This window comes from Pituophis catenifer, unplaced genomic scaffold (assembly GCF_029215685.1).
Source record: "Pituophis catenifer annectens isolate HBS135680 unplaced genomic scaffold, rPitCat1.0.hap2 SCAF_7, whole genome shotgun sequence".
Lineage (NCBI taxonomy): Eukaryota > Metazoa > Chordata > Lepidosauria > Squamata > Colubridae > Pituophis > Pituophis catenifer.
In genome coordinates, this window is record NW_027256887.1 from 5912040 (window position 1) to 5925648 (window position 13609).

Genomic DNA, 13609 nt, shown 5'->3' on the forward strand with positions numbered 1-13609 from the left:
GAGAACGGTGTTAATCTCGCCAGTCGAATAATGAATATTGCACTTGGGTGAAGAGTTGGAGATAGGGATTTGATTTTTTTTTTTTAAGAATTCATGCCAAACTATGCACCGAGTAAGCGTCCCAAAATCAGCTCAAAAGCTTTCCTGTGTGTCCACCCAACCACTCACAAAACACCTACAAACCTTGGCTTCAATATTTGACTTGCAAAGATCTCCGGACACGAAGCACATTCAGTTATTCGGTCTATCAATGACCTGCTTTCCCACAAAGCAAAGCTCTTTAATCCATAAAAGTCTATGTTAAATTAGTCGTCGTATTTCACATTCAATCCTCCTGTAACAAATATACCATTCAAACCACTTTCTGACGGCCAAAGCTTTGTGGTTTGATTTCGGGCAAGGAAGAGGAACGTGGAGCTAAAAAGCCCGGGGGAAGATTCAGTACAGGTAGTCCTCGACTTACGGCCACAACCGAGCCCCAAATTTATGTCGTTAAGCGAGACATCAGTTAAGTGAATTTTACCCCGTTTTACGAACTTTCTTGCCATGGTGGCTAAGGGAATCACTGCCGTTGGTAAGTTAGTAACTTGCTTGTTAAGTGAATCTGGCTTTGTTTGTCAGAAGGTTGCAAAAGGGGATCACACAACCCATGGGGCACCGCAACTGTCATAAGTATGAACCAGGTGCCAAGCGTCTGAATTTTGATCACATGATCATGGAAAGGCCGTAACTGTGAAAAATGGTCGTAAGTCGCTTTTCTTCAGTGCCACAATAACTTTGGACGGTTGCTAAATGAACCGTTGTAAGTCGAGGACTACCTGTGATGACAACCAAGTGCGCCTATGGATGCATCAAAGCTAAGGAAGGCTTCCCAAAGTGTATAGCCACCTTTCTGAACTCAAGACTGGTCAACCTTGCTCTACTGGCACCATCCAGATGTGCAGCGAGATGCTGGGGAACTTGCAAATTGAACCCAACGGAACCCAGTTTGGAGAAGCTGATCTCAGCATGGAGGGAATGTCTACCAGGTGTTGGACTGGTGTCCCCCCTCCTTGATCCAGATGTTGGACTGGTGTCCCTCTCCTTCCTCCTCCTCCTCCTCCTCCTCGCTCACTCCTGTATCCCTGATCCTGGCATCTTAGTGCATTTGATCTAAGCATGGAGGGAATGTCTGCTAGATGTTGGACTGGTGTCCCACTTTTTGTTCCAGATGTTGGACTGGTTTCCCTCTCCTTCCTCCTCCTCCTCCTCGCTCACTCTCGGATCCCTGATCCTGGCATCTTAGTGCATTTAAGCACAGAGGGAATGTCTGCCAGATGTTGGACTGGTGTCCCACTTCTTGTTCCAGATGTTGGACTGATGTCCCTCTCCTTCCTCCTCCTCCTCCTCCTCACTCACTCACTCACTCACTCCCTGATCCCCGATCCTGGGCATCTTAGTGCATTTGATCTAAGCACGGAGGGAATGTCTGCTAGATGTTGGACTGGTGTCCCACTTCTTGTTCCAGATGTTGGACTGGTTTCCCTCTCCTTCCTCCTCCTCCTCCTCGCTCACTCTCGGATCCCTGATTCTGGCATCTTAGTGCATCTAAGCACAGAGGGAATGTCTGCCAGATGTTGGACTGGTGTCCCCCTCCTCCTTCTTGCTCACTCCTGTATCCCTGATCCTGGCATCTTAGTGCATTTGATCTAAGCACGGAGGGAATGTCTGCCAGGTGTTGGACTGGTGTCCCACTTCTTGTTCCAGATGTTGGAGTAGTGTCCCTCTCCTCCTCCTCCTCCGCCTCCTCCTCCTCCTCCTCGCTCACTCCCGTACCCCTGATCCTGGCATCTTAGTGCATTTGATCTAAGCACGGAGGGAATGTCTGCCAGATGTTGGACTGGTGTCCCACTTCTTGTTCCAGATGTTGGAGTGGTGTCCCTCTCCTTCCTCCTCCTCCTCGCTCACTCCTGTATCCCTGATCCTGGCATCTTAGTGCATTTGATCTAAGCACAGAGGGAATGTCTGCTAGATGTTGGACTGGTGTCCCCCCTCCTTGTTCCAGATGTTGGACTGGTGTCCCTCTCCTTCCTCCTCCTCCTCCTCCTCACTCACTCGCTCACTCCCCGATCCCCGATCCTGGGCATCTTAGTGCATTTGATCTAAGCACGTAGGGAATGTCTGCTAGATGTTGGACTGGTGTCTCCCTCCTTGTTCCAGATGTTGGACAGGTGTACCTCTACTCCTCCTCCTCCTCCTACTCCTCTTCCTCCTCCTCCTTGCTCACTCCTGTATCCTGGCATCTTAGTGCATTTGATCTAAGCACAGAGGGAATATCTGCTAGATGTTGGACTGGTGTCCCACTTCTTGTTCCAGATGTTGGACTGGTGTCCCTCTCCTTCCTCCTCTTCCTCCTCCTCCTCCTCCTCCTCCTTGCTCACTCCCGTATCCCTGATCCTGGCATCTTAGTGCATCTAAGCACAGAGGGAATGTCTGCCAGATGTTGGACTGGTGTCCCACTTCTTGTTCCAGATGTTGGACTGGTGTCCTCCTCCTCCTCCTCCTTGCTCACTCCCGTATCCCTGATCCTGGCATCTTAGTGCATTTGATCTAAGCACGGAGGGAATATCTGCCAGATGTTGGACTGGTGTCCCACTTCTTGTTCCAGATGTTGGACTGGTGTCCCTCTCCTTCCTCCTCCTCCTCCTCCTCGCTCACTCTCGGATCCCTGATCCTGGCATCTTAGTGCATTTAAGCACAGAGGGAATGTCTGCTAGATGTTGGACTGGTGTGTCCCCCCTCCTTGTTCCAGATGTTGGACTGGCGTCCCTCTCTTCCTCCTCCTCTTCCTCCTCCTCGCTCAATCCCATATCCCTGATCCTGGCATCTTAGTGAATTTTATCTAAGCACGGAGGGAATGTCTGCCAGATGTTGGACTGGTGTCCCCCTCCTCCTTCTTGCTCACTGCCGTATCCCTGATCCTGGCATCTTAGTGCATTTGATCTAAGCACAGAGGGAATGTCTGCTAGATGTTGGACTGGTGTCCCACTTCTTGTTCCAGATGTTGGACAGGTGTCCCTCTCCTTCCTCCTCTTCCTCCTCCTCCTCCTCCTCCTCCTTGCTCACTCCCGTATCCCTGATCCTGGCATCTTAGTGCATCTAAGCACAGAGGGAATGTCTGCCAGATGTTGGACTGGTGTCCCACTTCTTGTTCCAGATGTTGGACTGGTGTCCCCCTCCTCCTTCTTGCTCACTCCCGTATCCCTGATCCTGGCATCTTAGTGCATTTGATCTAAGCACGGAGGAAATGTCTGCCAGGTGTTGGACCGGTGTCCCACTTCTTGTTCCAGATGTTGGACTGGTTTCCCTCTCCTTCCTCCTCCTCCTCCTCGCTCACTCTCGGATCTCTCATCCTGGCATCTTAGTGCATCTAAGCACAGAGGGAATGTCTGCTAGATGTTGGACTGGTGTCCCCCTCCCCCCCCCTACTTGTTCCAGATGTTGGACTGGTGTCCCTCTCCTTCCTCCTCCTCACTCACTCACTCACTCCCGGATCCCCGATCCTGGGCATCCCGACTTCGGCGAGGTCCCCTTTCCTCCTCTTTCTCCCACTCCCCCACAACCCCCAGCCCGGCATCCCGGACGACCCCCCCGTCCCCCCCCCTCCCCCAGCCCCCATCCCGCCGGCCTTACCGGAGCTGAGCTGCATCCAGGCGCAGATCTTGTAGACGGTGGCGGTGTTGCAGAAGAAGAAGAGGACGAAGGAGCCGATGCAGGCGAGGACGAGCGTCATGGAGAGCCCGATGAAGAAGGAGGCGGCTTTGAAGGCGCCCGACGGGAGGCTGCCGAAGTCCGTGAAGCTGCCCTGGCAGGTGAGTTCCCGGGAGACGCCGCTGCCGGTGCAGAAGTGGAAGAGGCCGAAGTAACCGGCTTGCGGGGTCTCCACGCCGTCGCCGATCCAGTAAGGCTGGAAGAAGCAGACCACGTTGACGATGGCGAAGCAGATGGTGAAGATGGCCCACAGCACCCCGATGGCCCGCGAGTTCCGCACGTAGTTGGTGTGGTAGAGCTTGGCCGCTTCGTCCGCCGGCAGCAGAGCCCCGGGCATCCCCGACGACGAGGACGACGACGACGCCGCCGGGAGCCCGCTACACACGGCCGCAGACGCGCCGGGCATCCTGAAGCCCCTTCCGACCAGCCTCGCCTGCCGGGCCGGACCAGCTTCTGCCCACCCCCCCAAAAGAAAAAAAACAGGGTCACGCCGGGGGAAGAGGCGGCCGAGGCTGCATCGGGGCGAGGGGCGCGGGGCTGGTGCTCCCGGCTCGGTGCCCGGCGAGGGAGGGATGAAGGGATGGAGGGAGGGATGGAGGGATGGAGGAGACAGCAGCACCAGCCCGCCGCCGAGCCCCGGCGCGGCACAAGCGCACCAAACGCTCCCCCTAGCGCAGCTCTGGAGCTGGCCAGCCCGGCTGACTTCGCCCGCCGCTGCGCAATCGCGGCTGGGTTGGAGGGGGGGGGGGAGAGAGAGAGAGAGGGAGGGGGGGAAGAGAGAGAGAGAGAGAGAGAATGAGAGACGGAATGAGAATGAGAGGGAGGGAGGGAGGGAATGAAAGAGAAGGAGAGAGAATGAGAAAGTGGGGGGGGAGGGAATATGAGAGAGAGAGAGAATGAGAGAGAGAATAAGAATGGGAGGGAGGGAGAGAATGAAAGAGAAGGAGAGAGAATGAGAAAGTGTGGGGGGAGAGAGAATATGAGAGAGAGAGAGAATCAGAGAGAATAAGAATGAGAGGGAGGGAGGGAGGGAGAGAATGAAAGAGAAGGAGAGAGAATGAGAAAGTGTGGGGGGAGAGAGAATATGAGAGAGAGAGAGAATGAGAGAGAGAATAAGAATGAGAGGGAGGGAGGGAGAGAGAGAATGAAAGAGAAGGAGAGAGAATGAGAAAGTGTGGGGGGAGAGAGAATATGAGAGAGAGAGAGAATGAGAGAGAGAATAAGAATGAGAGGGAGGGAGGGAGGGAGAGAATGAAAGAGAAGGAGAGAGAATGAGAAAGTGTGGGGGGAGAGAGAAGATGAGAGAGAGAGAGAATGAGAGAGAGAATAAGAATGAGAGGGAGGGAGGGAGGGAGAGAATGAAAGAGAAGGAGAGAGAATGAGAAAGTGTGGGGGGAGAGAGAATATGAGAGAGAGAGAATGAGAGAGAGAATAAGAATGAGAGGGAGGGAGGGAGAGAGAGAATGAAAGAGAAGGAGAGAGAATGAGAAAGTGTGGGGGGAGAGAGAAGATGAGAGAGAGAGAGAATGAGAGAGAGAATAAGAATGAGAGGGAGGGAGGGAGGGAGAGAATGAAAGAGAAGGAGAGAGAATGAGAAAGTGTGGGGGGAGAGAGAATGAGAGAGAGAGAATGTGAGAATGAGAGAGAGAATGAAAGAGAATGAGAGAGAGAATGAGAGAGAATGAGAGAGAGAGAGAGAATGAGAATGAGAGGGAGGGAGGGAGGGAGGGAGAGAATGAAAGAGAAGGAATGAGAAAGTGGGGGTGGGAGAGAAGATGAGAGAGAGAGAATGAGAGAGAGAATAAGAATGAGAGGGAGGGAGGGCGAGAATGAAAGAGAAGGAGAGAGAATGAGAAAGTGTGGGGGGAGAGAGAATGAGAGAGAGAGAATGAGAGAATGAGAGTGGGAGGAGGGAGAGAGGGAATGAGAATGAGAAAATGAGAGACAGAGAATGAGAGAGTGAGAGAGAGAATGAAAGAGAATGAGAGAGTGAATGAGAGAGAATGAGAGAGAGAGAGAATGAGAATGAGAGGGAGGGAGGGAGGGAGAGAATGAGACAGAGGGAGGGAGGGAATGAGAAAGTGGGGGGAGAAAATATGAGAAAGAGAGAGAATGAGAGAGAGAGAATGAGAGAATGAGAGAGAGAATAAGAATGAGAGGGAGGGAGGGAGGGAGGGAATGAAAGAGAAGGAGAGAGAATGAGAAAGTGGGGGAGAGAGAGAGAATGAGAGAATGAGAGAATGAGAGAGAGAGAATGAGAGTGGGAGGAGGGAGAGAGGGAATGAGAATGAGAAAATGAGAGACAGAGAATGAGAGAGTGAAAGAGACAATGAGAGAGAATGAGAGAGGGAATGAGAATGAGAGGGAGGGAGGGAGGGAGGGAATGAAAGAGAAGGGGAGAGAAGGAGAGAGTGAAAGAGAGAATGAAAGAGAATGAGAGAGAGTGAATGAGAGACAGAGAATGAGAGGGAGAGAATGAGAGATGGAATGAGAATGAGAGGGAGGGAGGGAGAGAATGAGACAGAGGGAGGGAGGGAATGAAAGAGAAGGAGAGAGAATGAGAGAATGAGAGAGAGAGAATGAGAGTGGGAGGAGGGAGAGAGGGAATGAGAATGAGAAAATGAGAGACAGAGAATGAGAGAGGGAAGAGGGAGAATGAAAGAGAATGAGAGAGTGAATGAGAGAGAATGAGAGAGAGAGAGAATGAGAGAGGGAATGAAAATGAGAGGGAGGGAGGGAGAGAATGAGACAGAGGGAGGGAGGGAGGGAATGAAAGAGAAAGAGAGAGAATGAGAAAGGGGGGAGAGAGAGAATGAGAGAGGAGAGAGAGAATGAGAGAATGAGAGAGAGAGAATGAGAGTGGGAGGAGGGAGAGAGGGAATGAATGAGAAAATGAGAGAGAGAGATTGAGAGAGTGAGAGAGAGAATGAGAGAGTGAATGAGAGAGAGAATGAGAGAGAGAGAATGAGACAGAGGGAGGGAGGGAGAAAATGAAAGAGAAGGAGAGAGAATGAGAAAGTGGGGGGAGAGAGAGAATGAGAGAGGAGAGAGGAGAGAGAGAATGAGAGAATGAGAGAGAGAGAATGAGAGTGGGAGGAGGGAGAGAGGGAATGAGAATGAGAAAATGAGAGAGAGAGAATGAGAGAGGGAATGAGAGAGAGAGAGAGAATGAGAGAGGGAATGAGAATGAGAAAGTTGGTAAAATGAGGACCCAGATTGTTGGGAGCAATATGCTGACTCTACTTAGGGAAGGCTGTAAGGCACTGTGAAGCAGTATAGAAGTCCAAGTGCTATTGTTACTCCCTTCCTTCCTTCCTTCCTTCCTTCCTTCCTTCCTTCCTTCCTTCCTTCCTTCCTTCCTGGGGTCACATGTTCCCCTTTTGTGAACTTCTGACAAGCAAAGTCAGTAGGGAAACCAGATTCACTTAACAACCGTGTTACTAATTTAACAACGGAAGTGATTCATTTAACATTAAATAAAATTAATAATAATAATAATAATAATAATAATAATAATAATAATAATAATAACAACAACAACAACAACAACAACAACAACAACAACAAATGAAGCAAGAAAAATTGTAAAATGGGGCAAAACTCATTTAACAAATTTTTCACTTAGCAACATAAATTTTGGGCTCCATTGTGGTCATAAATTGAGGACTAGCTATATTCTTCAAATCAGCATCTTATTTAAATAAATAAAATAAAATAAAATAGAGAAATGAAAATATATATATATATGATCATTCCAGTTAGCATCAGCAGGGCGATGAGCAAATTGGCATGTATTATCTCTGCTAATGACAGTGCCTAATTATCCAGACATTTTGTTGAAAGCTTTTGAAAAAAGAATGGGAAAATAATACAATGGGTTTTTTTTTATAATTTAATATATTAATCATATAACTATAATTTATAAAATATATGTCTGTTTCCTGAGTCATGTAAATGAATGCAATGTAAGAAATAGATTCAATTCCTTTCATAAGCTCCTGGGTCAATCATTAATAAATACCGGAAAATCAAAATATAGCATTCATTAGCTACAAAGGCAGAATAACAGAGTTGGAAGGCATTAATATGTTAGATACTATAATCATACCATATGAAATATGATCGTGTAAGGTTATATTTCTGCTATTTATTTACAGTATTTTAAAAATGTGTAGCCTTCCTTTTAATGGATGAGAGGCTTAAAAACAAGATCTTTGAATAAGTCTGTCAGAAATGGTGCGAAGGGTTTCCTGATTGGGCGGGGGGTTGGACTAGATCAGGGGTCAGCAATCTGCGGCTCCGGAGCCACATGTGGCTCTTTGGGCCCTCTGCTGTGGCTCCCTGTCAGGTGATCCCACCAGTGGCTGGCCCCATCCCTTGCTCTCTCCTCCCAGTCACTCCAGTCACTTTTTAACAACTGGTTCTGCCCTAATGACCGGCTGGGTAGGTGTGGCTAGGGGGGTGTCATGTGACTGGTGGAAGTGAGTGACATCGAGTTGGCCACGCCCACCCAGGTTTTGTGGCTCCCGGTGTTTTCTTTTCTGTGGGAAACGGGTCCAAATGGCTCTTTGAGTGCTTAAGGTTGCAGACCTCTGGACTAGATGACCTACAAGCAGTGGTGGGATTCATGTAATTTAACAACTGGTTCTCTGCCCTAATGACCGGCTGGGTGGGCGTGGCCAGAGGGTGTGACAGGCAGCCCTCGGCCTCCTGCATCCCCCTGGGAACAAAAACGGGCCGCGGGGGAGGGGGCCCCCGCTCCCCTCCATGCCCCATTTTGGGCCTAGTAGGCCTCCCTGCAGCCTTTTAGGAGTGAAAATGGGCCATGGGCGAGGGCACGCCACACACCCCTGCGCCCCATTTTGGACCTAGGTGGCCTCCCTGCAGCCTCTTGGGAGCGAAAACAGGCTGCGGGGAGGTGTACCATACTTCCCTGCGCCCAGTGGTGGGATTCAAGTAATTTAACAACCGGTTCTCTGCCCTAATAATTTCTTCCAACAACCAGTTTGCCAAACTGTTCAGAAAGTTAACAACCGGTTCTCCCGAAGTGGTACAAACTGGCTGAATCCCACCACTGCCTGCGCCTCATTTTGGGCCTAGGAGACCTCCCTGCACTTACCTGGGAGCCAAAATGGGACATGTAGGGACTCCCCGGGAAGGGGAGGGGAAGGGAGGGGCCAGTCAGCAATTGAATCGGCATGAATCGGCACGAACCGGCTGAATCCCACCACTGCCTACCAGCTCTGGTTACCTCGTTATGATTCTGTTAAGTGATTCAGACGTTCTCGATCGTGAGCTTTTGAGACCCGGATGAGCCGAAAGGTTGAGCTTGGGTGATATTTTCTCCTGCAAAGAAGTATTTGGGAATACCGCGAGCGGAATTTTTCAAAATTAAACTGTTAAGTCCATCCTGCCCGTAATCATCTTTTCTGTAACACCCAGCTAATAATTAGTTATACCTGCCAACACTCTTATTGCTTGAGCTGGCAAGAATCATCTTCCCCTGCCAGAACTGTCACTGAACAATGATACAATGCGGGAGAAATCTAATGGAACAAGTGCTATTTTATTAATCTTTGGCTGACGTCGAAGAAGGGGGAAGAGGCGAGTGGATAACTTTGGGCGATCGGGTGATCGATTATGTGCCATCCTTTCTGAGAGGCCACCTAGATAGATTTACTCCGTAATGACCTGTCCCCACAACCGGGTCTTTTCAGATCTTCCAACATTGCACCCATTGTCACCGTGATCGATTCCATCCACCTTGCTCCTTAGTGTCTTCTTCTGCTGCTCACCATTAGCCTTCTCTGGAGAACGGTTAAGAGAATAACAGAGTTGGAGGGGACCTTGGAGGTCTTGTAGTCCATCCCTCTGCTCAAGCAGGAGATCCTATGCCATTCTGGACCTATGGGTGTCCAGTCTCTTCTTGTGGGTGAGTGATCTCCAGTGATCGAGTACCCACAACTTCTGAAGGCATGCTGTTCCACGGATTGATTTTTCTCACTGTCGGGAAATTTCTCCTTAGTTCTAGGTGGGTTCTCTCCTTAATCAGTTTCCATTCATTGCTTCTTGTCCTGCCTTCAGGTCAGTGGTGGGTTTCAAATTTTTTTTTACTACCGGTTCTGTGGGCGTGGCGTGGTGGGCGTGGCGTGGCGTGGCTTGGTGGGCGTGGCAGGGGAAGGATACTGCAAAATCCCCATTTCCTCCCGATCAACTGGGACTCGGGAGGCAGAGAATAGATGGGGGTGGGGCCAGTCAGAATTTTTACTACCGGTTCTGTGGGCGTGGCTTTGTGGGCGTGGTGTGGCGTGGCTTGGTGGGCGTGGCAGGGGAAGGATACTACAAAATCTCCATTCCCATCCCACTCCAGGGGAAGGATACTGCAAAATCTCCATTCCCACCCCATTCCAGGGGAAGGACACTGCAAAATCCCCACTCCCACCCCACTCCAAGGGAAGGATGCTGCAAAATCCCCATTTCCTCCCGATCAATTGGGACTCGGGAGGCTGGGGCCAGTCAGAATTTTTACTACCGGTTCTCCGAACTACTCAAAATTTCCGCTACCGGTTCTCCAGAACTGGTCAGAACCTGCTGAAACCCACCTCTGCTTCAGGTGCTTTGGAGAATAGGTTGACCCCTCTCTTCTCTGAGGCAGCCCCACAAATACTGGAAGACTGCATTCATGTCACCCTTAGTCCTTCTTTTCACTAGACTTAGACATACCCAATTTCTGCAACCGTTCTTCGTATGTTTGGGCCTCCAGGTTGCAGTGTCTCAGGGCTACACAATTATCGTTTGTGACTTTCCCAGCCGGCCTCTGACAAGCAAAGTCAACGGAGGAAGCCAGATTTGCGTGATTCACTTAGCTGCCCCAATTCATTTAACAACCATGACAGAATGTAAATGGAGATTCTCAGTCATCCAGGTCCTGGTTGTCCCAAAAGTACATTTTTTTTCCAAGAAGCAACTGGACTTTCTGGTTTTTCTTTGAAGACGTTTCGCTTCTCCTCCAAGAAGTTTCTTCGGCTCTGACTGGATGGATGGGAATAGAAGGGTTTAGGATAAATCTCCAAGTGGCCTCAATGACTCTCTAAAAGAAGACAAATGACCAGCTGTCTGCAAGGTGTATAAACCAGGAGTGAAATGCTCCCGGTTCGGACCAGATCGCCCAATCTGGTAGTGATAGCGGCCGGTGGTTCGGAGAACCAGTAGCAAAAATCCCTGCCCCCTCCCCATGCCCAGCTGAGCCGCGCGATCATCAGAGGCTTTTTTTTTTTTTACTGCTAAAAGCATTTTTTCTACAACCTCTTCAGTCGAAAAAATGCTTTTAAAAGTAAAAAAAAAAGCCTCTGATGATCACGCAGCTCAGCTGGGATCGTCAGAGGCTTTTAAAAGCATTATTTTCTGCAACCTCTTCAGCCGAAGAGGTTGTAGAAAAAAAAAAAAGCCTTTGAAAGCCTCTGGCAATCCCAGCTGAGTTGCCTGATCGTCAGAGGCTTTTAAAAGCATTTTTTTCTGCAACCTCTTAAAGTTGTAGAAAAAAATGCTTTTAAAAGTAAAAAAAAAAAAAAAGTTGGCCACGCCCTCCCAGTCACATTACCCCCATCCCCACCAAGCCACACCCACAGAACCAATAGTAACAAATTTTACATTTCACCACTGGTATAAACCCTTCCATTCTCCACCATTCAATCAGAACTGAGGAAGCTTCTTGGATGAGAAGCAAAACGTCTTCAAAGAAAAAACAAGGAAGTCCAGTTTCCTCTTGAAAAAAAAAGCACCTTTGGGACAACCATGACAGAAAAAGTTGTACAATTGGGCAGGATTCTCTCAACAACCACATTGCTTAACAAGAAAACTCTGCTTTGAATTTGTTGTGGCCTGCCAGCAGAGCTGGCAGCAGATTCAGACAGTGAGGAGGTTGGGGAGGAACGTGGGCCAATCATGGAGTCTGGGGAAGGCTTGGACAATGGCTCTGAGTCGGAGGCAGAGAGGGGGCCCAAGGCCATCTGGTAGTTCTTTGCTGCCTCCAGAGTCTCCGGAGTCTGACATCAGCAAGGCAGAAGAACAGCGTGAGCCTGTTCCCAGTGTGCGCATGCGCAGAGCTGCCAGAAGACAGGAACAATTAAGGAAACAGGGTCGACTTGGGAGTAAGGCTTGGAGATGATTCGCCCCTCCCATAAGACATAAAAGAGAAGCGGGATGTGAGCTTTTGCAGGAAGCAATTAGTTCATCTGGCCGATTCAAGATTTGAAAATCCTGTTTGTGACTCTGTGCCAAGTTTGGCCTTGCCCTGCGTCTGGAAATTAGCTCTTTGGCAGCGTTTCACGTGAGATAGGTGGGTGTTGATAATCTTCCTCTGAAAGACTGATTAGCAAGCCTTGCGGACTGTAAATGAAAGCAATTTACAGCCATATGAATTAAAGGGGTTTTCCGGGACTAAGTTTGTGCTGTTTAATTTCTTTTTTTTTTTTTTAATAAAAAATTTATTTTTAAACAAATATAAAAAAAACAAATAAAAAACCATCTTTAATTACAAGTGTGTGTCAGTTGGTTACAAGTCTTTTGTGTGTCTTCACTTCATTCATGTATATCCATATATTTATTATCCTGATTAATCATATATTTATCTATGTCTACTTCTTCCCTCGTTTCATACCAGATATTCTAAAATCGAGTTAATTTATATTCATACCATTCATATCATCTTCTTAAATCGCTCCATCAATAGTACATCTTTATATTATATTTTATACAATTCTACATTACTTGTATTAGAAAGATCATATTTCATTTCCATATTTTTTTTTTAATCTAACCATTGGTAAAATAAGTCCCAGATCTTACAATATTGTTTATCTTCTTGTTCTTTAATTTCAAATGTCAACTTTGTGCTGTTTAATTTCTAAGGAAGCCTAGGTCAAGACAGAATGGTGGTCACAAGTCAAGGACTAGCTGAATAGAAAAATTGGTTTTGAGTAAAGTATGCATTTATTCTTATAGGCATGACGTTTTTTTAAACCCTGAAAAATAGAAACACAGATGTCCAAAGTGTGTAGCAATGGATTCAGGTAAAACCATTTCATGAGGAAATCTTTTGTAGTTGCATTTTTTTAAAAAGCCCAAATTTCTGTTTTAATCATTCTAAGAGCCTGGATTTCCCGAACTTGATTCCATGCCTCATGTATCGTGATGTTAACCGATAATGGGACTTGGGCTCCGGGTAATAATAGATTTCCTCACCTTGCTTGCATTCTCTGCTATTTGTACATTCCACAGAAATAGATAAATCACCCCTGCGGGTTCCTGTGGGATTTGCAATGGCACAATCCCATCGATTCGCTCTGCGCACAATGAAATACATTGACATTCTTGTCTTCTTATAATTCAGCCTTTACTGATTTCTTACAGTCAAGATGTCAGGCGTTCATGGTTAAAAACCCAGCTATAATGGCTCGGTTGTAACGAAAAGCCGTGGTTTCCTGTAAACAAATAAACCAGCCAGGTACCTATTAACCATGTTTAATGTTCCCTTCCCTATTTTAATGATGTGGTATGGCCGTGGGCTAGATCCGGCCTGCGGGGTGCTTAGATCTGGCCCGCAGGCCCACCCTGGAAACAGTGAAGGACCAGCCTGTGGTGCCTCTGCCAGCCAAAATAGCACTCAGGAGGGCTGGTGCGGCTCCCCCGAGCTCCGTTTTGGTTGGCAGAAGGTTGCAGGAGGCCGTTGTAGCCTAAAACGGAGCTCGGGAGCCTGTTTTTTTTTTTCAGTTTATAAACAACAACAACAACAATAACCTACTTCCAGAAGCAGAAAATGCATCTGTCAACTTGTAAAGCATTCCTGGCCTGCTCTCCA

The 13609-nt window shown here is 48.2% G+C and overlaps 1 protein-coding gene across 1 annotated transcript in view; it reads right to left on the minus strand.

Moving 5' to 3' along the window:
- Positions 1-4156, minus strand: part of LHFPL3 (LHFPL tetraspan subfamily member 3) — a 215394-nt gene extending 211238 nt beyond the window's left edge. The window contains exon 1 of the mRNA XM_070947404.1: positions 3673-4156. Coding sequence (XP_070803505.1) covers positions 3673-4156 — 484 coding nt within the window. The remainder of the gene's footprint in view (positions 1-3672) is intronic.
- Positions 4157-13609: the final 9453 nt, after the last annotated feature.